Below are 25,605 nucleotides of genomic sequence, written 5' to 3' on the forward strand. Positions count from 1 at the left end.
TGAGGGAGAAAGCGGCAAGATCACTAGGTCGGAGCAAGACCCCGCACATCCGGAACGCAATTCGTAGAGGAGAGACGGAAGATGTGGACCAGGCGGCTGGGAGAAGAGAGACAAACGAGCGCGACGCTGGGATGAAGCGGACGAGGAAAGATGACGAAGCGAGGTCGAGCGAGAAACTGCAAACCGTGCCGTAGTACACGAAGAGCAAGAGAGACAGAGACAGAGACAGAGACAGAGACAGAGACAGAGAGAGAGAGAGAGAGAGAGAGAGAGAAGGAAATGGAGAGAGAGGACTTTCCCGAGGTAGAGACCTACATATTCCATGGGGCCAATGAGACGGCGCAATGTGGCAGCACGGATCCTCCGTCCTCCTCTGGTCCGGGTAGTCCGGTCTCCGTTCCGTCCACGGCGCCGCCGCTCTGGGACGGCGGGACGAGCGGGAATCCAAAGGCGGCTCTCGCCGGCGTAGAACGCGCTGCGAGAACTCAGTTGCTCACGAGCATCCGCCGACTCATGAACATGGCATCCCACACGTTGAACAGTACGAGTGCCGTGCTCGCGATGTGCCGTAATGCACTCTTCCTCATGGTGGCGGTCGTGGTCCTCGCCAGGGCCAACAGCGCCGAAAATGGCCTCAAGGTGGAGAAGCTCTACATGCCCGAGGTATGCGACGTCAGGTCGAAGAAGGGTGACCAGCTGACCATGCACTACACCGGCACGCTGCAGGACGGTAGCAAGTTTGATTCAAGGTCAGTGATACTCGACGGAAGACCGAATCGTCATGAGCGGACCATCCGGTCGGATCGGAGTAGATTGGTGATCGTGCGTAGACGGTGTGCGAGATAATGCGCGAGATTTTCAGTTCGACCGACTTTTGAGATTTATCCGCAATGAGAATGATAGCGGTTTGTAGCGGAGGCCGGTTGTAACGGAATTCGTGAAAACGGTGGGTGTCTACATCCGGACAACGTGGACGGCAACGTGATGATGTCATGCGTTAGTGGGCAAGAACTGGGTTATGGCCTTGACAGCTGTAACGCAGTTCGCTCACTGGCAGAATCTGTCAGTATCCCGCGTGTTTTCGAATTTTCTGGTACTTCTGTTTCGATCAAATTATTTTTGCCGAGCTGATTATTTAAAATAAAACTACTTGTTTATCGCGACAACCGCAGAAATAGAAATAAAAGTTAAAACGAGGAGTTGAAACGACAAACCGATGATGTCACGCGTTATTAGAAAAAACAGGCTATTTCTACTGAGAGCTGCTTTAAACTCATATATGTATAATGGCTGACGCAACAGATTGTATTTAATATTAGTTTTTCATCTGATTGTTACTCAATAATTATTTTGCGATCCGTCACTATAAATAATTGAAAAATTCATTCATTGCTCGCGGGTAGTGTACAGAATAGTTTACAATAGTCGATATGAAATAATTAATATAAAGTTAATATAAAATATTTTCATAAATAATATAAAGTTAGTATAAAATATAATAGTTTCTGAAGAATATAAATGAATAATAGGTGAAAAAAAAGGTTTCTCATTTTTCTGATTTCGATCAGCTTTCGAATCGATAATAAATATTATAATTTAATGTAAAATTGATAACAATTATTACAAGACTATTTGGAAAATTAAAAAAACAGAAAAGTTTCGGATTGTTAAGTACAAAAATGATTTAGTAATTATAAATATATTACTGGACGACAAAGAACATACGATACAATCTTAATTACATAAAGTATACGATAGCTTTCCGTTGCCGCGTGTTCACTGATGACGTCGACAGCGTGAAGAAAGACAAAGAAGGAGAACGGAAGAGAGAGAAAGAGACAGTGAGATAGTGCAATCTTCAGGTTGAAATTTCCAACGTGGACGTATTGGAGAACAGGACGATGACTTCTGTACTCGTCACCCTTTCTGCTAAGAGTCTCGCCTTTTGAAATGACTTCTTATAATATAATGGGAAGAACTTAACTCTCTCTCACGCTCCCAGCTGGCTCTTGGAATTTTTATTTTCACATAGAAATGCACGATCGACATAGTAACAGACATTGATGGGATAAAGCTTATGTGGCATGTAGATGAATCGAAATGCGGACAATTGGAAATATATAACGTTTGTCAAACATAGAATTATCGTGCGGATTTATTAGAACGAAAGCTCACGGCTTTCACATACATGCACACGAACACGCATGTACAGACATATACTTCATCGATATCCGACTTTTGAATTTTCTTTAGCCACGTTGATTGTGCTCCAGATTGAATCTGATGCAAGATCTGCTTACGTTCTATATAATATGTGCTCTATGGACTCGTTTGCACGATTAACTGCTTGCGGTAATAATTTACTCCGAACTATTGATCGACCAGATTGTTTCTAATAGGAGAATACGTTAAAAATTTACCTTCGAAAACGCTGACGCGAATGAACACAGGAATATAGCTGAATTATATATAAATTGTACAATTTTGTTCATTTTTAACTGAATTCTTTAAATATATGATCATTCATTTATTTAAATAATATCTTAGCTTTTAACAGAAATATTTAAATGCAAAATATATCATGTATTTGAGATAATCCCGATACATGATAACGGATAGATTATTTGCTTATCTTTGCGCAATAAGTTTAATATATCTAATTATAGATAGTTAATCTCATGTGTGTCACCTGTTATGTAATGATTGTAGACGCAACAGTTTTTGCAGTTGATTAAAAGTTTGTCACAGTGAAGCAGTCTTATCTTGACTTTCGTAAGCGAATATTCATTGGTTGATTAACCGTGCAGCTAATCTGTTCTTGACACTAAAAGATCACAGGTTACTCTGGATTTAATGATGTCATCAATATACTATATTAATAAGATACACTATATTGATAAAGTAATCTCTAACGATAAATTGTACGATAATGATTACTTTTACAAAACAAGCAAAAGTATAGTGAAAAATAAGATTATTATTATTTTCTATTCACCTTTGTATTTATTTTTCTGCAAGTTATATAAAGAAAATATCAAAGTTTTACACTGTAGACATATCCCATTTCAATGTGATCAGCTTTAATTAAGTTAGTTCCAAGTTTTGGACGTGCTTAAAATAAAAAGGCAATGGCATTTCCTTAATTAACCGAAATTATTTTATTAATCAATCACTTTCAAGTTGCTTCATGCATAAAACACGCAGCTTTACTCTCGTCATTCCTTTCCTTTTTAATGCCGCATATTAATACTTTTGACATCAGCTGAAACGGTATTAACGGAACGTAACAATGAATAATAAACGTCGATTGATACACTTTGTTATTCACGGGTTATGACGTCCTGTTACTGAAAAAGTCTGTTTATGTATATGTAAATATTCTCTATTGCAAAATATCACAATTGTGTCGCAATAATTCTGCAGATATTTTCGTTTACAAGAGTAATATTTCGCCATGCATTTCCACGGTGTTTTAATACCATTATGACATATTTGTTGAAAGATAATACACCGGAAACTGCGTAAATGTTATTATATTCATATTTCGATTCATAATGCTTAATATGGCATAATGTTGCTTAGTTTCCAGTTGCAATAAATGCAACGTAATGTAACGTAATATCGATCTAAACGTTGACGAGATTTATTGCTCATTTAATGCAAAATCCTTGTTAATAAAACTATCGAATTCTTAATTAGTTCAACAATGCATATACGTCAAATTTCTCTGGCGAATTTCTCGATGGAATATTCTTTTTTTGAATAAAGAAAAATCACCGATATTTTCTAATACATAGACATAGATATCGCTACAATAAAATTCACCACTTTCTGAAATGAGAAATTAATATTTGCTGCATTTATTGCCATTTAAACAGAAAATTGATAGGTACTCTATAGTGACAGACGGACAATAATGAACGGTTAACCTCGTTTCGGTGTCTAAATTGTTTCGTGGCCCGTTATGAGTACCGTTCATCGTGCACTAGATATCTCACACCTGGAAAACACACACCTTACCGTCGTGCTTATAATTCGCACGAAAGAGAAAAATAACATAAAGAAAAATTAAAAATTATATTTACCTTTTACGTATCAAACTTTTACTCATTAATTTCCATTTATACTCGTTTAATACTACTAATTATCAATCACAATATCGGGACAGTTATTCGAGACGATTCAATAAGTGTGTTATTTCATCACATATACATATATTTCCAGCGAAATTATAAAAATGTACGAACTTGTTACGAACTACCGGCATATTTCAATTGCATTTTGAATATCTCTCAATCATGAAGGTAACGCAATATTAAAAATACATGATATTTTCCTATAACAATTCTATAACTTATACGAAAAATATATCACTTATTGCACTTAAATATTATACTTGAATTAATTATGATTAAAAAACATAATTATTAGCAGATTCTTTGCGTATAAAAAATAGTGTTTAATAATTACTAATGATAAATAGTAATAAGCAAAACTATTAACATAATGATACATATCAAATTATATAAATATATGAGATTTTAATAATTAAAGTAGTATCATATTAAGATTTTTTTCACAAAGTCGCTCATCTCTTAAAGCATTAAAAAAGATTGGTTTATTTTTATCCAACGATCGATTTCGGCAAAGCTGGGTGATTTCCCAGCAACGAGGGATAAGAAGGGGATCGAAGGGTTGTATCGGGCATCACGTTAACCGCTACTCTATCGAGAATTACCTCCGTTTATCGGCGTTCCATGTCGATTCGACTTCTTCTTGTCGAGGAGCATCGCAATCACCTGTTTATCGTCCCGCATTTCGTCCGACCCCATTATCCTCTTTCACCTAATGCCGCCTCCATCGCGAGAAAGTGAAGCACCGTTGGCGAAAACGTTGACTCCATTTGGCACGAATCTAGTTTACCCCCAAGGTGGATTTCGCGGCGCCGGAGTTTTCCATTGGATCTACCTCCGCGAACGAACCGAGTCTTTGCTCAAGCGAGTTTTTGCTCGCGCCCGGAACATCCCGACGAGACTTTAATGCACTTCGCAACGTTTCCACGCGAATTCAGCCTAGTTTGTCTTGTTGTATCAAATCCTTTCTTCTCGATACGCGTGTCATGCACTTTCGGAGGAATCCATACGTGCGCGAATAGCCGCTGGCGTTTTCGATAATGGAAGAGATGCGCATCGTAGATCATATTAAGCTCTAATAATGTGCCTTTATGTACCTTTAATTTGGTACTGAATTCTAGCGGTTTTCTAAATTGAAAACATTTCGAAAACATGATAAACATATGATTTCTGATGTTGCGAATAATAAACAGTTTACTAAAAACAGCGTAAAGTGCGAGAAAGAGTTTGTAATTCGTTCGTTGATGCAAACACATTTTGCTGAACAGTCGACCTCGTAACCCTTGGTTACAACTCTCTTCTCGAAGTGCACTCTTACTCCAACAGAATGTTACAGTTGAGTTCTACCGAAAAGTAAAACTAAAAGTATACGCTTTTAGAAGGAGAAGAAAAAAGAGATTCATGAGTATATGCAACAGTGCTATTGATTGTGGAACAAATAATCAAATAAACAGATGTTTATTATGAGTTCGTCGCAGTGAAAGTAATGGATGTATGTAAAAATGGGATGTATATGACGTTTATTGACAACTTGCATGATTAGAGATTAAAATTATTGCGTTATTTCAAATAATCAAGATGTATAATACTTTCAGAATCATATTCTTTTGCAATGCATGCAACGAACGCGGAAATTGCACATGACCTCTGTACAAAATCGTCCATCAGCATCAAAGCAATTACGTACTTTTCATATGCAATATTACGTGTGTCTAAAACACGAAAATATTAACAATTCCCTTTTATATTTTTGTTCATTATAATCAGTTTATTATAATTGCATATTCTTTCTGCATATATTCATTAACTCTGCAAATTCCATTTGTATATTAAAATCTGATTTGTGATATAATAATTGTGCTGAATGTGTTTATTCAATTATTATACATTATTTTACATAAAACTAATTTTTTAATTTTTTTAAGTATCTTAATTCTGATTATAAATTTTCTGTAATTAAACAGAATTATTTTACGTATTCGTATATCTAAAATGCATTTATATAAACTTAGGTATCTTAAAACAAAATCGAAGAACACGTTCATATTTATCTCGTGGAATAAGTAACGATAATGTTATCAATTTTCAAATATATCAGGAACTTTATCATCTTAAAAGCAACAGCTTGTTTGCTTTTCGCGTTATATTGGTACTTCGTGCAATTCGCGATAACACAGAGATATACGGTGAATTTAACGTGTTGCAAATCATCTAGTTATAATATTATATCAAAAATGACTTGTTAAATTAACATGTACACTTGAAAAGGACCAGAAGCTTGGTCGAAACGTCGTGTGATATATAGTAATAAACTTGCCAGTTCGGTCAAAAGGAAAAAAAGGAATACTTTTATAATATTATATCCTTCAACAAAAATATCACTCTTTCTATTCTTGCGTATAAAACGAAACGAAATCTAATAATAAAAGTAAAATTAATTCTTGTTTGAAAAAGGTAAAGAAATAAAAGAAAATTAAAGCGAATGTGTTACAAAGTTGTTAATTTATTTTCTGTCAGCCTAAAGTAACTCTCAAATAAAATTGTTAAAACGAATCCAATGTAAATTACATGAGAGTAAAGATGAGTCTTTATTGCTGGAATACGCACCTGTTTGAGAAAACAACTTGCACATACTCACCTTTCACATGCTTCAAGTACTCGTACAAAGCGTGCGGCTTTTAATTAACACCATTGACCAAACTCTGTCTGTGCAAGAATAAATACCAAAGGCTCGCAAACAACAAGTAGCGCGACAAACAACTTAGTGTTTTTGATCGCCGTCAGCGCGTTACGATATCGCTGAAGTATAATTTTCAACGAGTCTCATCTCATTCACTGGCCACTCGTAGTAACGACGAAAGTTTTACAGCAAATGAGCGAACTTTACGCGAGAGCGGCTCTTTCGTTCTCGCAATTCGGTGGAATCTGGTATCGATCAGTTGCACGATCGCCGGTAGGACGCTTCCGACATGCAGTGCTATAAAATACAGGCACTTGCGACTGCGAGTCTGTGGAAGTCAACATCGACATTAACGTGATGTCATTGGTATTTTTGATTGCTGAGAAGACGAACAATTCGAATGCCTGAAGAGAAAATAAAACTTTTGTGACATAAATTCTTCAGAAAATATTTTAGTAGCTTACTGTTAGGCAAAAATATGCATTTGATATATAGAATTTTTCCATAAGTTAGTTTTCCAGAAATTTTTTCTTTTGTAGAATAGATCTGTTCTATATTTATATGTATGTGCGTATATATATATATATATTTTTTAAAATGCTTTATCATGTTACAGTACTGTATGTTTAATCATTCTAAATTTAAAAAGCGATTTTATTCTTATTTCCAGAATAAGTTATACGTTAATTATGAATATATTGATCAAATTTATATCTTCATGATTAATTGAATCAATTAGCGTACTAGTGACTTGGCTTCATACAGTCGAAATTGGCACGAAATTGGCATGAAAATTTGTTTTGCAATCCCTTGTTGTGTAATATTCCAACTGCGCGCGGTCCGGTATGCTCTTAATATTGCGTACTCTTAATATGCATGCATGTGATAGGCCGCATTCATATGCAGTTTGCACATATGGAGTAAATTCAAGTTGCTTGCTTGTAATGCCGACGTTCACATCTGCGATTTGCATTTATGTGCTTTCACTCGAGTCTGCAAGATTAGAAACCCGTATACGTTTGTCGTGGCAATTTTTATATTCTCTGTCTTGATATTTTTATATTGACTGTCTTTATAGAAAAACACTGCGGAAAATGGATCTGAATAGTTCGCGTTCGTTGCATATGCAGTATCGTAAATCATTGTACTGCGTACAGTTACGTCATCATGTTCGTTTTTATTGTGCCGCATACATATAAATTCTCAAAATATGACAATTTTTAACGAATAATGACATTTAGAATATTTATTCTCAGGTATCTACGATGTTTTTACTATGCGTTTAATTTCAATATAACTATTGACCGTTTCACATTTTTTAAATGTATTCAATATAGAGATTAGGACAAATTGGCGATTTTGGTGATTTAAAACTTTGCGCTGTAATTTATTTCCGTTATATTCGCGATGGATGGTTATAATGTGCAAAGTTTCTTGTTGTTGCAAAGTTGCTGAACAAAAATTTTGTAAGAAGCCATTATTTTATAGAACTTGTTAAGTTTCATAATTGCTAACATGTACCTTTTACGTTAGCAAATAAACATGAATTAAATTCCTATTAAAATAGACTCCAACTGAAGTAATCTAGAATTATATCCGGAATAAGTAGTGGAATTATCCATTTACACAAACTGTTCTGGTCTTTGAAGTTAAATTAGTTAGATTTTACTTTAATGGATGCTTGAAACAATTTGCTGTTAAAATATTAAATCATCGTGGGGAGATGAAGAAAGAGAAGCTGCTAATACTTTTTGATTTGGCTTCTATTTTGTGCAGTTACGCAATAACCAGCTTGTCTCATGCATGAATAAAAATCCAGAAAGAGACATTGCAGCAATTTATCCGTAACGTTATTTCGGAATTATCTTCATCGGAATTTTGTCACAAGTTCTTCAGTGGAATTATAAATCGTGCGTGACGTTCCTCGGATAAACGCGAATGTCGCAATTAGGACACCCAAATTGCAACTATGTGGATGAGACACTTTGCTGAGTGATTGTCCACTTAACGAGCAAAGTTGCAATTGCAAAATGACCGTTATAATTACACTGACCATCGTGGTGCAACGGCCTTTAAAGGACTGCGCGGCAGTTAGCGTGCGAAGCAAGGGCTCGCGAAGGACGATTGCCTTAGAAGTTCGCTCGTGAGGGCAGCGCCTCCAGAGTGCGATAACGACGAGGCAAAATACGATAACGTTATCGTCCTTGACGTCATTTACAAGGTGGACAGAGCTAACCTGTCGCCCGTTATCTCCATCCACACGCCATTCCCATAGCTAAAGTCAAACGTCGAAATGCCGTATCGATATAGGAAAGATCGTTCCCCTATGATCGCCTTGCGTTTGCTGATGAACTCTCCGGACACCTGGACAGTCATGAGCATTCGCTCTGAATGTCGGCGTTAGACATTAACGTGATCACGTTTCGCTCAAGATAAATTCCCGCAGACGGGACTAGTTAATATTCACACATTTCCGAAAGGAAATAAATTTTGGATAAATTGTTTAAAGAAAGTGAGATTGAAAAGAAGCTACAGAGAGAACAAGTACCTTCTTTTTATACAAAAGTTTATTGTAAATATTTTTATCCTATACATATTATATATCGGTTAATTATGTAATAAGCATAAAATGGATAATTGTATTTGTGATAATTGTGATACTTTGTGTGTGTCTGTGCAATACACAAGAACAGATATCCGGTATACGTTGCCAGAAATAAAAACGCATTGCACTCGCGAGGATTGTGCGTCTCAGTTTTCCGTTCCGCATAATATGGTATACATACCGAATGCAGGAATCGTTCATGATTCAATGCACGTAAAGTGGATCTTTTTTCATAGATCTCCAGCTATTATGCTTCCTCGCGCGACGCGCGTAAACGGGATTTATAAATATGTAATGCACAATTCACTGGTGCTGGGGCGGCCATAGCCGAAGCACTTTTTTCGTTATTAACAGCGTCGGAAAATACTCGGCGTGGCCTCGATAGTGAGTGTAAACTACCCCGGCTCGTCCAGCAAACAGAAAGCACCCACCCGCGATGGCGAATCGCGCACAACTCGTACGATATTTTACCCGACAACCGTTGCACCCCGTTCTCCAGTTCATCTCTTCCTTCTACTTTGCTTTTTCCTTTCTTTCTTTTCGCAGAATGCACGGATAGCTGTTTCCGCGTCGCCGCGTCCGTTTATCTCATCTCCGAAATTATTAAAATAGCAACGCCTGTTTCTCATTCACAATCCTCTTGCATTAAATCTCACACAAATAATTGTATACAACTATTAATTATATATATATATATAATAAAATATTAATTTTTTATGCAATTTATGTCATAAACAGGCCGAAGTATTTATGTAATTAATTCAACAAAAAATATAGAGAATGAAGAAAATAAAAAATAAAAAGAATGCATCTTTTTGTAAAGATGTGATTGCAACGATTCCAGAATAATAAAATTCTGAAGAATTTAAATATTAAGTTATAAAAATGAAGAAGTATTATAGTACCTAACTTTGTCTGGCGAAAAAATACCAATGCAAAATGCGTACCTTTTCCTTGTAGCATTGAATAATTTAGAGTGATTCGAAACTTTTTTCATTCGCGATCTAGCGCCTTCACTCTGGTCTGTTTACCGCGTTTCATGTCGACTCGTAGTATTCCGCGTTGAATTTTTCATTCGGTTGTGTGACTCAATTTCAAATCCGTACGATTCGATTCGAAGTGGATCGAGATAGCTTCCACAGCGCCGCGGGATATCTGCCATCCACGCGACGATACTGGAGGAATAGCTCTTAATAATTGATACAAAATAGCGATTGATGTTTCTTGTCAATCATCAATTTTGTGAATCGACGAAAGAAATATTTATGAATGGCGCGAAAGGATGCTTATTTGAATTGTAAATCATATTACTTATCGAATAATGTGGAAAAAAATATCTCTTCGATAGAAAGTATCGAAATAGGATATGATCGATATCGATATAAACGCGCAATTATATATTTAATTATATATTTGCTGTATGTTCAAAGAGATAAGTTACTATAGGGAATTGTATAATTATTTCTCGCACAGAGATTTTTAATAAAACATTAATGCAGACTCTTTTGATGTCGAGGACATAAGAGAAGACAATGTGACAAGTATTATCCTCATAAGAGCTGGAACTCATCTCGAATATATGAACGTCGTTGCTACCTTCAATAGTAGTTCATTTTTAATTAAAACACTGGGCCTACCGAATGAGTGGGAAACAGGATGGAGTTATCCCATTTCGTTGTGTACGACGTTTCCTTGTATTAGATTAAATTAGTGCCAACATCTCGCTCTTCATCCTGGAGGGCCAAAAGGACAGCACGGAGGCGTTGGGAAGAAACGTAGAGAGATGGATGAGGAAAAACGCAAAAGGACACCGAGGTAATATGGTTCCCGGTAGTAAATGTTTTTCCTTGCGAGAAAACTTGCCTAAAGGGGTAGACTGCTGCTTCTAGAAACCGCAGAGTAAGGATAAGCCGGTGTGAGCGCGTTTTGCCAGACCATGTTTCTCCTCCGTGCACACAAGGGCTCTTGATGAAAGGCATATAAAACGTAAATTAGCCGGTCGATGACGAGCCCACGGCACATTGCGGCTTTAATAAGTAATGCCGATGGACTGGGGACTTGTTTCCTTGATAAAAACTTTCTTGCTTATCGAGAATCGACACATATTACTAAATGAATATAGAGCGATAAACACGCTTCATAAATTCGACCACCTCGTTCGATCGATTGCTTATTCGTAAGATGCTTTTTTCGTCTCGACCTACTTTTTCTTACAAGTTTTTACTTTTAATTCTTAATTGGAAATTATGTAGAACAATCGCACGTGTATTGTTAGGAGTTTAATTAGCAAGAAGTTTTCCTGTTGCGCCATATGGCTCGGCGTTGTTTTTCGACATGGTACCGGCTTGATCGTACGCCTTTACTTGTAATGATAAATTAAACTCTGTCAGCAGATGTATATATACATAAAATAATTAGTATTTTAGTTAATTGGGATTTAACATATAACATTGTTTTGGAGCGCCATACTGACGGCTTGCAGAGTCTACATTTTCTTATGACACGTGGAATTTTCAGCTTGCGCGAATAATTACTCAGACACGAATTTACGAATGTGATGTTTTCGCGTAGCACCTTTCGTTCTCATTGTATGCTGAACGGAACAACTTGTTTATGTCACATATAACAATAAAAGAATAAATGCAAAATGTAGTATTGCCGCCGGCTTGAAATCTCAAAAAGATGTTAAAGCTCGTCGAGAGTGCTTCGGAGCCTGACGTTATAACGTTTTTAATTACTGTGACTTTATTTTCTTGAAACGTAAAAGTCTTCCTACTAATGCAACATTTATTTCTCATTCGTGATAGACGAGTTTTTAGACATCCAATACAGTAACTCATTTGTCGCGTGGCCTGCAACAGCAACACTTTAATTAATTTTGCACGTTCGATAATTAACGTACACTTGACGCCATGGCGTAAGTCAATTAATTAAGTTAACGGGAACATAATAAACCGACTGCGTCACATTTCGGGAGTGTTTTCGATTAGAGTACCTTGTACCATGCAACGATCGAACGCGCGATTAGCATAACGGCATGTCCGCTTTTACATAGCAAAACTACAAAAAAAAAAGAGTAAACACATGATCGCATTCTAATGAAATTAAGAACTATTTAATTATGAATTAAGTATTACATTACGTTCAAACAGATTATAAACGTGTTTATAAAAGATTATAACGTGTTTATAAACGTGGAATATTGTAAAAAGTGATATTCCTTCATAAATGTCAGATGTGTATGTGCGTGTCAATAATTTCGATTTAAACACGTGTCCTGTTTCACAAAATTAGTTCTGAAACCGCTCGACCGCACTGATCACGCAAAGCAACGGAAAAATATAACGTGTCATGCAAAATTCCTGCAGGAAAGCCGATGTAAATCCTCCAACGCGCTTAAGTGACTCGTGCAATTTTAAAACACTTTTCCCCAAGCCCGGACAACGGAAATAAGTCTTAATGCCTTCGCGGCGCGGCGCAGGGTTCCGAGGGCGTCTCACAAATCACTTGACCCTTCGCGTGGCCGTGCGTATATCGCGCCAGCGGAATCGCATAAATTTCGAACGCCCCAAGAAGAAGATGGTGAGGGGGTGCGGCGGATGCCGCTCGGTTGGTACCAGCCAAAGCGCGCTGAACACGTACACGTACGAGGGGATACGGCTTTCAATTAAGCCGCATTGTTCCTTATAAACCGGGCTGCAGTTTCCGCTATTCAACAAGTCGGTTACCGTATCTCGAGGTGGTTGGGCATATTTCCATCGTATTTGGCGTCTCTCGACGCCAATTTACATGCTCCTCCACCGTCTCGCCATTGCCGCATCAACCCGATGTGGATTTGCGCGAATCCAGCTAGCACGTTTAAGCGCGACGATATACTGGCTTGCCAGGAAATGCGAAGCGTCGTCTTTATGCCTCGTCCTGAGCCTAATTTATCCATCGTGACGCGACACTTCCTGTCGCGTGGAGGCACTTTGAAATACTGTTAACACTCTCGAGTTCTAGTCCTCGTACAAGTGATGATCTGTCTTCATTAACGCACAAGTGTTTAGACACCGTGTAAGCGCGACGTGATGGCAATCGGAGGAGGATCGCAGGAAGGATCACCTCCGCGACGCTTTTCAATTCGTGCACCATTCATGATTGATGAATTTAGTTAACATGTTTTAATCAAATTATTCATGAAAAAAATGGTTCACCTTTTTCATAAAAATGTGGAAATTTTTAATAAAAAAATGATTTAATATTTATTTTTCAAAAGGAATTATTGATATTTTAACACATAAAGTTCTCATATCTATTCCTTTCTATTGTATCGTTTATTTTCGGGTACTGACGATGACGTTTGCACGAAAATATCTCCGGAATGAACGGAATCTAGAGCGAGAATAGTCACGATTCGTTATGACTTGGAGAAGCGCTTGCAATACTCGAGCACTGACAATAGTATGCAAAAGCATGCCACGAAATTTACAGCTAGACGCATAAAGAAACATGGAGGTGCGAAAGGTAGCATTTCTGCAGCGTGAAGATATAGACGCTCGAGATCCTTGATATGCAGCACGTGAACCAGACCCAAGGTACAACGTGACCTCATCACCCTGCAGCCTCTCTTCCGCTCCTCCCTTTTTCAGTCACAAGGATGATTACGTGAGAGATACGAACACCCTTCTCTGCACTCGAAAAACAATCCATTTCCTTGTCGAATACGATATTGTGTGTCTATTATAAGTCTCTATCGGTGTTATATTATAGAATCTCAATTTGTTTGCGCAATATGTTATATTATTGCATCTGTCAATTAATTTGTTTGATAGCAAATAAAGAAGAAAATACTTTTCAGTTTTCTTTGGCAATTTTGAGAAGATCAATCACATTGATATCAGTGATCAATACAAAGATTACGTCTCTTGATGATGAATAAACGTTGACTCTGTTACGTTCATAGCTACTTGAGATTTGAGGGAACGGATACAATCTTTATTCTTTTCGCGTGGAAAGTCTCAATGCAATTTTCTCGGAAAGCGGCGAAGGTTTTTTAAGTTGATTTTACAATCAGCACGAGACGAGACGGTAATTCCTTGATTGATCAAATCATCTTCCACGCCGTTCCTCAGGAGAAGATCCGTTCTCCTCCACTTGTCTCTCTAGTTAAACCATGAACGCACAAGGAGTTCGATAATCGATTTGCGACAAGCCGGTTGAGACGATGGAATAGCTATCGAGGTGATTAGATAGCTTTCTCGGTCTCCTTCGACATTCGGAATGCGCATTGACCGAAGGAATCACTTCTCGTGTCCGCTAGCCTTTGTGTACTTCGTACTACGAAAACTCACTGACTGTTAAGAGTTGGTCTGCGAGTAGTACGTCCGTTCAAAGTATATGCCATGTTGACTCTCCAAACGCGGCGCGATTAAACTTTAAGGCTTGCACGGTCGGCTGAAGGACTCTTCCGTTTTCATGCCGAGTGCAGCACGCCACGTTAAAGTAATTCGGAACGCATTGCGACACGTCGCACGAACAAATTCAGGCATGACAATGGGAAATGTGAAAATTACGCGCGCGTGCGGAGATCGAGGTAGAAGAGTAGTTTCGTCTCCATGGAGATCAGTGGTATTCCCAATTCGCGCTCCGGAACGAAATGTTGATTGATTAATTTGCCCTTTTTTGCCGAATTTATAAAATTACGAAAATAACAATGTGCAGTGTTAATTGATTATCAGAAAACAAAATTGCATTTATTGTTTATTTATTATTGATTTAATAACCGTAATTATACGTACATATACATCTATCGCAGTAGAATACTTTATTCAATGTTTTGCATCCATATACTGACACTGGAAATATATTGGCTATATTAATTTTGTGTGATTTACAAACCGAAAAATAAATGTTCCATTTTCGAATAACATCCCATTCCCTCTATATTTGAATTACAGAGATATTGATCATCTTAAATTCTATAATTTTTTTATTTTTTCTTTTCTCATTTCTTAAAGAAGTAGATAGTCTGTCTACATTATAAACGTAATTTGATCGAGTTAATGAAGATGAATCAGATCGGACCATTTGTTATTAGTTACATATACAAGAAACGCGTGTATGAGGTGCGTTATGAAAAACTTGGAATATTTTTCATCTCGTCGAGCTTTCACTGCAATTTTTCACACTCGGGGTGTCGAAGTATGGATGATGACAATGAGCAGATAAGAGAAAATTAGAAGAAAGATTCGGAATGCAAGGGCAGCAGGAAGCAAAGGGCACACGATGGATGTAGATCGATGTGGTAGTGAGGGCAAGGGGCCAACGTTAGGATAACGCCAGTTCAAACTAAGAAAGGAAAAATAGCCCGGACCCGCTGAGTTTGCTCTCTTGGGATATTAGCCTCCCTGAATAGCCTATAACGCAATTTTCTGCAACCCATCGATCTTTCGGTGTCTTGTCTAAATATGTCTAATATATGTCGATGACATGTGCGAAACTTGTGAGAAACAAGATTTATTAATCCCCGGTGCGACGCGAAGCAACATTGTGTAGGAAATAGCTAAAATGAAGAATTATTCTCTCGACATATGATGTCAATGTGCGATGGAGAGTATCTAAGAAAAACCAATGCTCTACGAATGGACGTGAAAAGCAAATATAGTACGTGTCATTGTATGTGAACTTTACTGATGTCACGATATTTGTAATGTTTTCAATATTTCTCAGAAATTTTGAGATTTTCATAACTCTTCGTTTAATTCGCATTTTGGTCACTTCTAACTATAACTATATTTTATTTTATATCTTTTTATAAAATTTCAAAAAAGACTAGTTTTATTATGTGACAACTCGAAGTTGCAATTGTATATTGCGCTTGTCCCAATATACATTGCAGTAATTTCTAAATATACGTCATCGAATATGCGATTTATTTATTTTAAAATCTGTTTGCTCTTGATCAATTTGCAAAATATAACACGGACGTACGAAGCGAACGATACACGCTCACAGAACATGAAGAGGCAAAAGAATCGTTGACAAGCTTCTTTGATCGTTGATGCATCGAGAAAGCACGGCTCAAAATTCGGCTTTTCGATGTACTGCATGTGTCGTCGTTGTTGGCGTTATTCGTTTATACTCATGGCACCATTTTGCTTTACTTCATGCACTTCTCTCGAAATTTCACCAACCAAGGGTCGATTCCACGTGTCTGCAATAAAACTCGCGCTTTGGACATGTTCTGCAAAACGTTTAGCAACGAAAAACAATAGAGAAAAGCATTTCGTTTACTGTTTCAAAAGTTATCAATATTACTACTGTATTATATAATATATTTTTATTGCTGCTTTATTGATTAACATTTATCCCCCTCTCTACATTTACTATATTCTTATAACAATTTTTGCTTTTTAAGTCATGTTTTTGGCATTCCAATATGACGTTTTCGCCACCGTCTCAACCCGACTCGACCGAGATCCATTCACGAGGCCCGCCACAGAGTAGGCATCTCTGGGCGACCCTAGAACTTGCACGAAATAATTAACGAGCCTTGCAAAGAGGCAACCCGGCCCTTCTCTCTTTAAGCCGCTCTCGAAATTTAAGCCCGGCGTAGCGAGCACTTTAAATATTTACCGCCGGCAATTTTCGACGGTCTTGCGTGAACCGTCTGGCGAAGTGAAAACGTAAACGACGAGTTGATTCGGTCGCTGTTTATAAATGCAATTCAAATGTACCTAGAAAATTTTATTTCGTCTGTTTTATGTGAGTATAAATATGATCATTTTAAACACGATGCTCTCATTACATATAGATTATAAACATTCTATTGTAATATAATGTTACAGCAACATGATTATTTACACCACTTTAAAATCATAAATATGTCACAAATATGATCATATAAAATGGTATGAGCAATCGCGTGTATTAATATAACGTTATATTTATAACATATAAGAATACTTATTCGAAAAAGAATTTATTTGGAAAGATCAGACTGGATAGTCAGACAATGCATAATACAAAAGAAAGTATAAAAGTTTTTGTGCTTGTTTTCTTTTCAGACAGGAAATAAGATTCTCTCGCATTACTGACACTATGAGTTTGCTATTCTTAACTTTCTTACTTGTCAGCAAATGTTTGTTTATTGAATCTATTCATTTATTAAAATATCGCCCAGAATATTTCATGATTTTATCGAAGACTGCGATGATCTCACGAAAATGTCATTCGTTGCGCGGTGCGAAACGTCTTCATAGAATAATCTCTTGTAAAATATAACGCGCATCGAAGTTCCTTCCATATTACTCCACGCGGCTTTGCGTTTTCCCTTGCCGCGTAATTTACGTCGGATCCACCTCCGATTACTCGTCATTTTCCCATGTGCGTACGAAAGGCAAACTCGGTATCGATGTCTACCTGCAAACGCGTTGCCTCGACGATGCCGCGCACTTGTCATATCGTCGTGTTTACACGGCTTATCCGGAAGTGCCGGAAGTCAGTCGGTTTACAGTCGGTAAACACGACCACCGTTGCCTTCACCCCGTTATCTTACCAACGCGAGGGTTTTCCCTTGGTTAGACAGTCCGAACGTGTCGACGACGACTACAACGACGACGACGATGACGACGATGACGACGACAACGACCCTTTCACTTGGAGGTCGGATCGTAACTCTCCGCGATGCTATCTGCGAGGAAACTTTAAGCTTCCGGTGGGATCGGAATTCCTGATGAATCGAAAAGGACGAAAGTGCAGGTGGTGGATCGAGCGAGTTCGTTATCGCATCCGGCTGTCGCTCGACGGCGATGTTTAATTAAAAATGTGATGCCTTGGAGATTAGTGCGCGAGACGTCTCTTTTTGGCTCTGCGTCTCATTTTACAACCTGAACTTTCCTGTCTGAACAACCGAGAGTGAAAGAAACTTTCATTCTTCGCGGAATGAAGGCGCGAAGGAACAGACCAAAGAATTAATATCGAGATTCGGAATCGGTGATAATTGTGATTAATAGATCAAAGTAACTCAAGCGTTTGCAAGTATGTTAATATATATATTAAAGGACGATGTTACTTTCGAGAAAATATATTACATCTGTTTGCATGAATTCACATAGAGTTTTTCAGATAACTCGTTAGGTGTACGGATGCTTCCTTTGAAGCTTGAAAATTCTCATTCACTTATATTCTTTGCGATATCGGATTTATGTGACAAGAGTATCGAGTGTCCAAATGCGGGCAATCCGCATTCCGCGGTACACTTTCACATTTCTTACACGGCTCATGCGAGCGGTAGTTTCGGATTCGATGATCTCATATGCGAAACAGGGTTAATGTCAAATGAGGTTCAGGAGAAACGAACGAAATCTGCTTTCTTTAACCTTAATTTTTCTTCACCGTCTTTATCGTGTCTTTTTCGGATGACTTCAAATGACATGAAAAAAAGTATAAAAAGATATACCTGTTTTAAAAGACACATTTGTTAGCGTATTATATATTATTACGCTTGTACTTTTGATAGTCTTTATCTGTCTATAAAGCTTTCGTTGTTACTTGAATATTGATGCCTTTAAAATGCTCTGGCCAACACCAATTTTGTGATGTGGAAAATTGTGAAAATTCAGATCGCGTTCGGTCGCGAATAAAATCTCGTGCATTTTTGACATAGATGCCGTCGTAGATTTCGCCGTGCCCTGGTCCATCCGCTTGACCATCTTGATTCGTATTCTAGCTCGAAATTCATATAGACTCGACAGATCTATTGCTAGTCGCGCTCGCACCCGAATGCGCCGCATCTCGCCGGTTGAGTGTATGTGCAGACGTCGGTCTGATTGCATATTATATTATCCGGGTCTGGTTCGCCAGTTCACAATGCTATGGAGATGGTACGTGAACCACCCATATATGATACCATATATCTCGCGCCTAAGCTACAGCGAATGCACCGGCGAGCGAGGCGGCTACGCCGCATCGCACAACGATGCAGTCGGCCGAGGAGAAATGCTGTTGCCGATAGAAAGAATTGCCTGGGATTAATCTAGATTGTCGGCAGTAATCCCTCGCCACCTCCCCTCGTCCACGCTTGCTGGATTATCGCGAGAACACACCGGCCTGACGGATATTCGTGAAACTGCAGGCGAGGCCTTCGGTGATTCTCGTTCTATATTGATATTTATATTGTGACTATGTCGATATTTACATTGTATAAAAAATGAAGTGCCTGTTCTATAATCGTCCTGAAGAAGCCAGTTTAAAAATATTTACATGAGAGAACGTCGAGTGCTGAATCTTCTGCAATTGAAGCAAATCACGGATATTATTCTTTCGCAACAAAACACTCTTACGTATTCTTTCTCTCAAATTAATTGAGATCGATTGAAAATGTTATCTCTTAATTTTGATATTTATTAAATTTTGATATTATCGAATTGATCGTAATCAACGCAATAATGCAGAACTCGAGGACACGTGAACATTATTCGAATGATCGCTTTCGTGCCTTATATGAAGCGTTAAGACTGATCCTGGACGAGGTACCGTCCGCTCGTGACCAGCATAATGTACATTCCAATGGCGTCGTCCTCTCTTCTTCTCTGTCTCGACCGGATATCACGGAATACTGCGAAACGGCGGATGGAAGAAGAGCGAAGGATTTCGGCCGCGGGACGTACCGGATCACGTCGCGAGATGGGTTAAATTGACGGGGTAACAGGCGATCGTGTCTGAAAGCTTAAAGTCTGCCACGAAAGTGATTACAGGTTTCCCGCTCCGCTATACGCCAACCCCATCTCCGTCGCCGTTAATAACTCGATCGAAGTTTGGTGCGCTAGGTAAAAGGTCGCGCTAACGAAGCCGTAACTCGTAACGAGTATCAGGCCGGCTAATTTAGCAAGCAGATTTAGGTATCCGAAACTGGAAGATTATTTCGCAAAACACGACAACAAACTCGCGTTCATACATTAGCCCTTTTCTTTATTCGTTTCATATAGATTACTAACAGTAATCGAGATTCAGTTATTGTTTACATTGTCAACTTAGTCTCTGGTTGATTTTAATAATATTATAATAGATTGATTTACTTTCATTAACTTTATAATGAAATCAAATCTTTTTGGCGTGGAAAGTTTTACTTGAAAAAGATGATACAGAAGCTTGAAGTTTGATAAGTGATATTTACTTGGTGGTTTACAATCATTTCATGAAAGTAGAGTAATTTAGAAATTATTGAATTGAATTTTGTATTATGAAGATTTTAAAGTTGTCCTTATAACGAAACTGGAATACTAAATTTTGTTATCTTTATTTATAATCATGATGTGCAAATTATCTTTTCAAGAAGAGTTTGCCTCGTTAGTTTCCGATTCGCTTACGAAAACTGCAAGTAGACAAAATAGAAACACAATGGTATCATGTGAACGGTTTCTAGTGTTATCTTTTAATTAAACTAAAGATATATGTCTTGTTAAACAATTATATCAACAATCATATCATTTTCTTAAGCTTCAGTAGTTTGCCGTATCTTGCCTCGTTTTTCTTTCCCTCTCTCTCTCTCTCTTGCTGTTTGCAAGTCATTGCAAAGTTTGGAGTTTCAACAAACATAGCGTTTAATTTCCATGACCTAGATCTACATAAATTCATTATATATAATGATATTTGAAATTCATTATTATATCATATGATAAAAACGATATGTATTATATATCTATTATTTTACGTACACATGTTGTTCTCACACAAATAAATACTCAAATAATTCTGCTAACAGAAATAATAATTTTCTCTTGTGATTAAATAAAACAGATTTATGCATATTCAAGATTAAAATATTCTACTCAAAAATTGAAATAAAATCGGTAATATTTTCTTAAAAGAAATAATAGACTATCTTTCACAACAGTCAAGTTCTTGAATTCTTATTTAAAAAATCGATAATATGCTAGAAGAAAAATGATAGATGGATATTTTGTACGTCCCGTGTTATCGGCCATTTGCATCTCTGTCATGTATCCGAAATTCTACTCTTGTCACGCTTTCTATTTTTCCGCACACTAATGCACGCGATGCACAAAGTGCTGTTTGCGGAATGGAATACCTCTACGACCAACCCAAGCTTTCTTGCCTTCGAGAAATCCTAGTCATCGATACGCTTCCATTCGAAATATCCTCTCATCATTGTTTCCAACAAGGCGATACTTCATACGCATCATCTACCCTTCCACGCCGTGCTACATCATGCATGCGGCAGACGCGGACGATTTAATATGTGATTTAATGCGCGCTGAACTCGTAACAAGTTCGATCGTTTGTACGGTTATTGCGCTCGTAATATCCATATTAGGCGTTGCGTATCACGCCGATGCCGATGGGATGCGAAACGATGGATTACCGCGGCTTCGCCTTTTGTTCCGATCACCGAATGACCAATTAATGTTTCCCATAGCGATATGCTGCGAAGAACAACGCGTAGCAACGCGTTGCGTCATTATGCACGCGAGTATTTATTGTGCAGCATGACGTGATCGCGCGATGCGTGTATCAAGAATAACTTTATAATTCCTATTAATTCCCGTGATATCCGTAATCGTCATTTGACAGCTTACATAATCTATTGTGTGGAGTATATTAGAAATCGCAATTTCGTTTTCGGCTATTTGTTGGTGATCTTATCTTTAAAAATGTGCTTAATTTAGCTTTAGCTTATCTTTAAAAATGCTTAATTTATATAATATAATATCTTTTGACACGCTGTCACAAGATGTTTTTAGATTAAACAAAAATTAAACAAACAGCCAAATTTAATTATTGATATATAATATCTATTTATTTGAACAAAATTCTCGATCTTTGGTAATTAGAAAATTCTTTGCATAAAAATATTATTTAATATAATTAGTTTTAATGAAGTGTACTGCTTAATCCATTTATTTTTGTCATTTTTGTTTACAGGTATGTAGACAAAGCAGCTTTATCATCTGAACCATAACTTTGCCATGCAGATGCGTATGTATATATTGCATATTCTTAATCTATATTTTATTCAACGAAAGCATAAGAACCAGTGAAATTCGTTGCGACACCGTTGATACTTTATGTTTACAGGCTGCTACTTTGTGGCAGACCATATACTGTTTATACCATTAGCGCATACGCACTTCTGTTTGGATTCGTGGGATTTAATAGCATATGTTGCAGCATTTAGCGTACTATTTATGTGCTTTCCACATGCTTCTCATCCACAAATATTATAAAATGTATATTAATTTCCTTTTAGATTTACAAGTATGAAAAATTGATTCGCGTATTATCAAATTCCGTAAAAGATATTTCTATGAGTTATATCTTTAATATTGAGAGTTATGTTTATAAGTGATAAATGAAATTCTTAATTATATTTGTAGTTTTTCTACTTACTTAATTTTAGTGACTTTGTCGCATTTGTTTAAATACTTTTAGTCTACTTTTTTAAATTTTACTTTTTATCTTATACACGATCGTCAAATATGTCATCTGGGGCTTCGATCTTGCAGAAGAATAACGCTCTACATTTAGTGCTTATCGACGTTCGTATCGATGATGTGATACTTCATTCCCGCTATGCTATCGATCGATGAAAGAGGTATACACTATATTAGACGATAAACTTCCGTAATAGTATCCTCGCATACGATATTAACCCGAAGTTGTTATACCTTCGTATCGCACTTCCATAATTGCATTCAAATCTGCAATATTGAGGTATAGAGTGTACAGCAAGTTATCTTTCAAACAGAAAATTGTGTGTGTGTGTGAATTGTGATATTTAAATCTTTCTTTAATAATAAGTAACAAACATGTATTTAATAAAATGAAATAATTAATAGATAAAAGATAACGCGGTCAAAAAATAAAGCAAAAGAAAAATTTATTAAAATGTGATTGAGATAAATAAGAAAGATATATTTATAATCACAAATGTTGCGATTGTTGATGCATTACCTTCAACAGAGTTTTTGATAGCAGTAAAATAAACAAACGGAATTATCATAAAATGGAAAGAAGGTGTGGAAAGTGATCTGCATAAAGATAGCGAAAGATGTATAAAAGCTTTCCATCATAAATTTTTGCGACGTATCCTAGCGCGCTGTTTCGACGGCTGCCAATTACGAGAGCTCGTACTCGAAATGTTCAACTTTTGAATATATGACTTTGCTATCACGGTGGTAGATACTAGTCCAACAAAGTATGATTGAACGGGTCATTTAGTTGCCAAAATCGTGACGGTTCCATCTCGGTTCGATAACGATGTGAGCTTTTTTTAATAAACTTTTTCAAATGGCTGCTGTTATGAAAAACTCCTAATTTTTCAGTGGCCGTCGACGGACTGGACGAAGTTAGTACTATTAGTGATATATGAGCGAATAAATTTTTGATTGATGCAACGACAACGTATGTACCTACAGCTAACTGATACTTTTTGCATATTGAAAAAGCTCATTTGAAAACACGTAAACGTAGTCGATTGAAAATTAAAGTTGCAATCCATCTGACGTCTGTCAATAATAATAATGACGTACATTTATATGTATTACAGCGTACTCTTTCAATTAAATCTTTAATACGAATCGAAAAATGTGCTTTACAAAATCTATTCAAAATTTCCGAGTAAAATGAAAATAGAAACAATAATCGAAGCAGAACAGAGCTGCCTGAAATCGAGTTTGAGCGCACGATGCGCCCCCGGTGCGCGGCCAAGAACGAATTATTCCACGGAAGGAAATAAAACGCCCCAAGTACCACGTACATCGGCGGGGCGTGCCGCCGCGCTTCAGCTTCACGTTTCGCGGCAAGATAGACGACTGCACGGGGGCGGAAGCGACTCGTTACGCTCAGCTGGCTCCTCAGGTCGGCCCTTGGTCTCAAAGGAAGACCGACCGATCTTCATCATCTAGCTAGTGGATGAGCTCGGCCAACGATTAATCTCGCGATGAGAAAACTCCTTTCTCAAAGGATACGCGGATGGGGAGAGCGGGTCGCGGAGAACCTCTGAAGGTTTTGAAGGAGTAAAAGTTACGAGAAAGAAGTTGCGAAAATGGATGCATGGTGGTGAAAGGACGCGCGGAAGGAAGTCTGGGAAGGAGTCAACGAGCCGTGAGGAGGCTCGCAAATTGTTTTATGAACGCGTCGACGGCCCTGGATTGCTACCCTCAGGGTCACGTCGATGCAACAATGTCGGTTATCGGACGCTGATGGAAATAAATTGAAAGAAAACGTTATTGTGCGTTCGTAATCGGACTTCGCGATTGCGTGGTCGGAGATAAACCTGTCTGTTCGTAGCGATAGGAATCAATTCTGATGTCTACCGCACTGAGACATGTGCTGATACACGTATCCATCGAAACATTAACTACAACATTTTTATTTATGGAAAATGTTATGTACAAAAAGTCATAGAGAAAGAGACAGAGAGAAAGAGAGAAAGAAGTTTGTCATAGCTTCTTGTCTACAAATTCTTTAATTAACTTAATATCCATTTTTTAAGAGCAATGTAACTAATGACTTCTTTATTTTTAAACATTTGATTTTAAATACGTTTAAAATAGATCGAATTTGAGAAAAATACGGTTTAATCTCTCTCAAAATTGGAGAGATAAATATAACATTTCTATCTAAGATCAAAGTGACGCTTCTCAAAAGAAATTAAAGAGATATCAATATTTAAATTCAAATTAAAAAATTCTACTCCTTAACTCGATTATCCCAAGCACTTTGTGAGAACGCTGTCGTTACGTCTTATTAAATTCCAGTCTCGCGTTATCGAATATTCTGAATTAAATCTGAATTAAATTAAAACAAAGTATCACTGATCGTAACCAAGGATCATTACCATTTCGACATCCACATTATATCCTACGGGCACGGTACAAAACGGTTTATTATATATGTTTTTCTTTATACTACATACATATATATGATTAAAAATTACGCATCGGCACTTCGACAGTAACATTAATAGAAAAATAAATTTTATCTTACATTAAGATGAATCCTTTATTTTATTTCTCGATAAAGTATAGATTAACGAAAGATTAGCCGTTCATGACACCATTCCTTTGATTATTGCATGATATATGCAATAATAATTACTGCAATTATCATTCGCTTTTCAACCCAATCAAGATCAAATGTCTGCAGTATTAAAAATCTTTCTTATTATTTTATAAAAATAT

General features: G+C 37.3%; 1 protein-coding gene across 1 annotated transcript in view; it reads left to right on the forward strand.

Annotated features, from left to right (window-relative positions):
- The first annotated feature begins 264 nt into the window (after positions 1-264).
- The window catches only part of LOC105287962 (peptidyl-prolyl cis-trans isomerase FKBP14), a 55,587-nt gene continuing 30,246 nt past the window's right edge, over positions 265-25,605 (forward strand). The window contains exon 1 of the mRNA XM_011353865.3: positions 265-749. Within this exon, the coding sequence (XP_011352167.1) occupies positions 280-749 (470 nt within the window). The 5' untranslated portion in view covers positions 265-279. The remainder of the gene's footprint in view (positions 750-25,605) is intronic.

Source organism: Ooceraea biroi, chromosome 2 (genome assembly GCF_003672135.1).
Source record: "Ooceraea biroi isolate clonal line C1 chromosome 2, Obir_v5.4, whole genome shotgun sequence".
NCBI classification, from domain to species: Eukaryota; Metazoa; Arthropoda; class Insecta; order Hymenoptera; family Formicidae; genus Ooceraea; species Ooceraea biroi.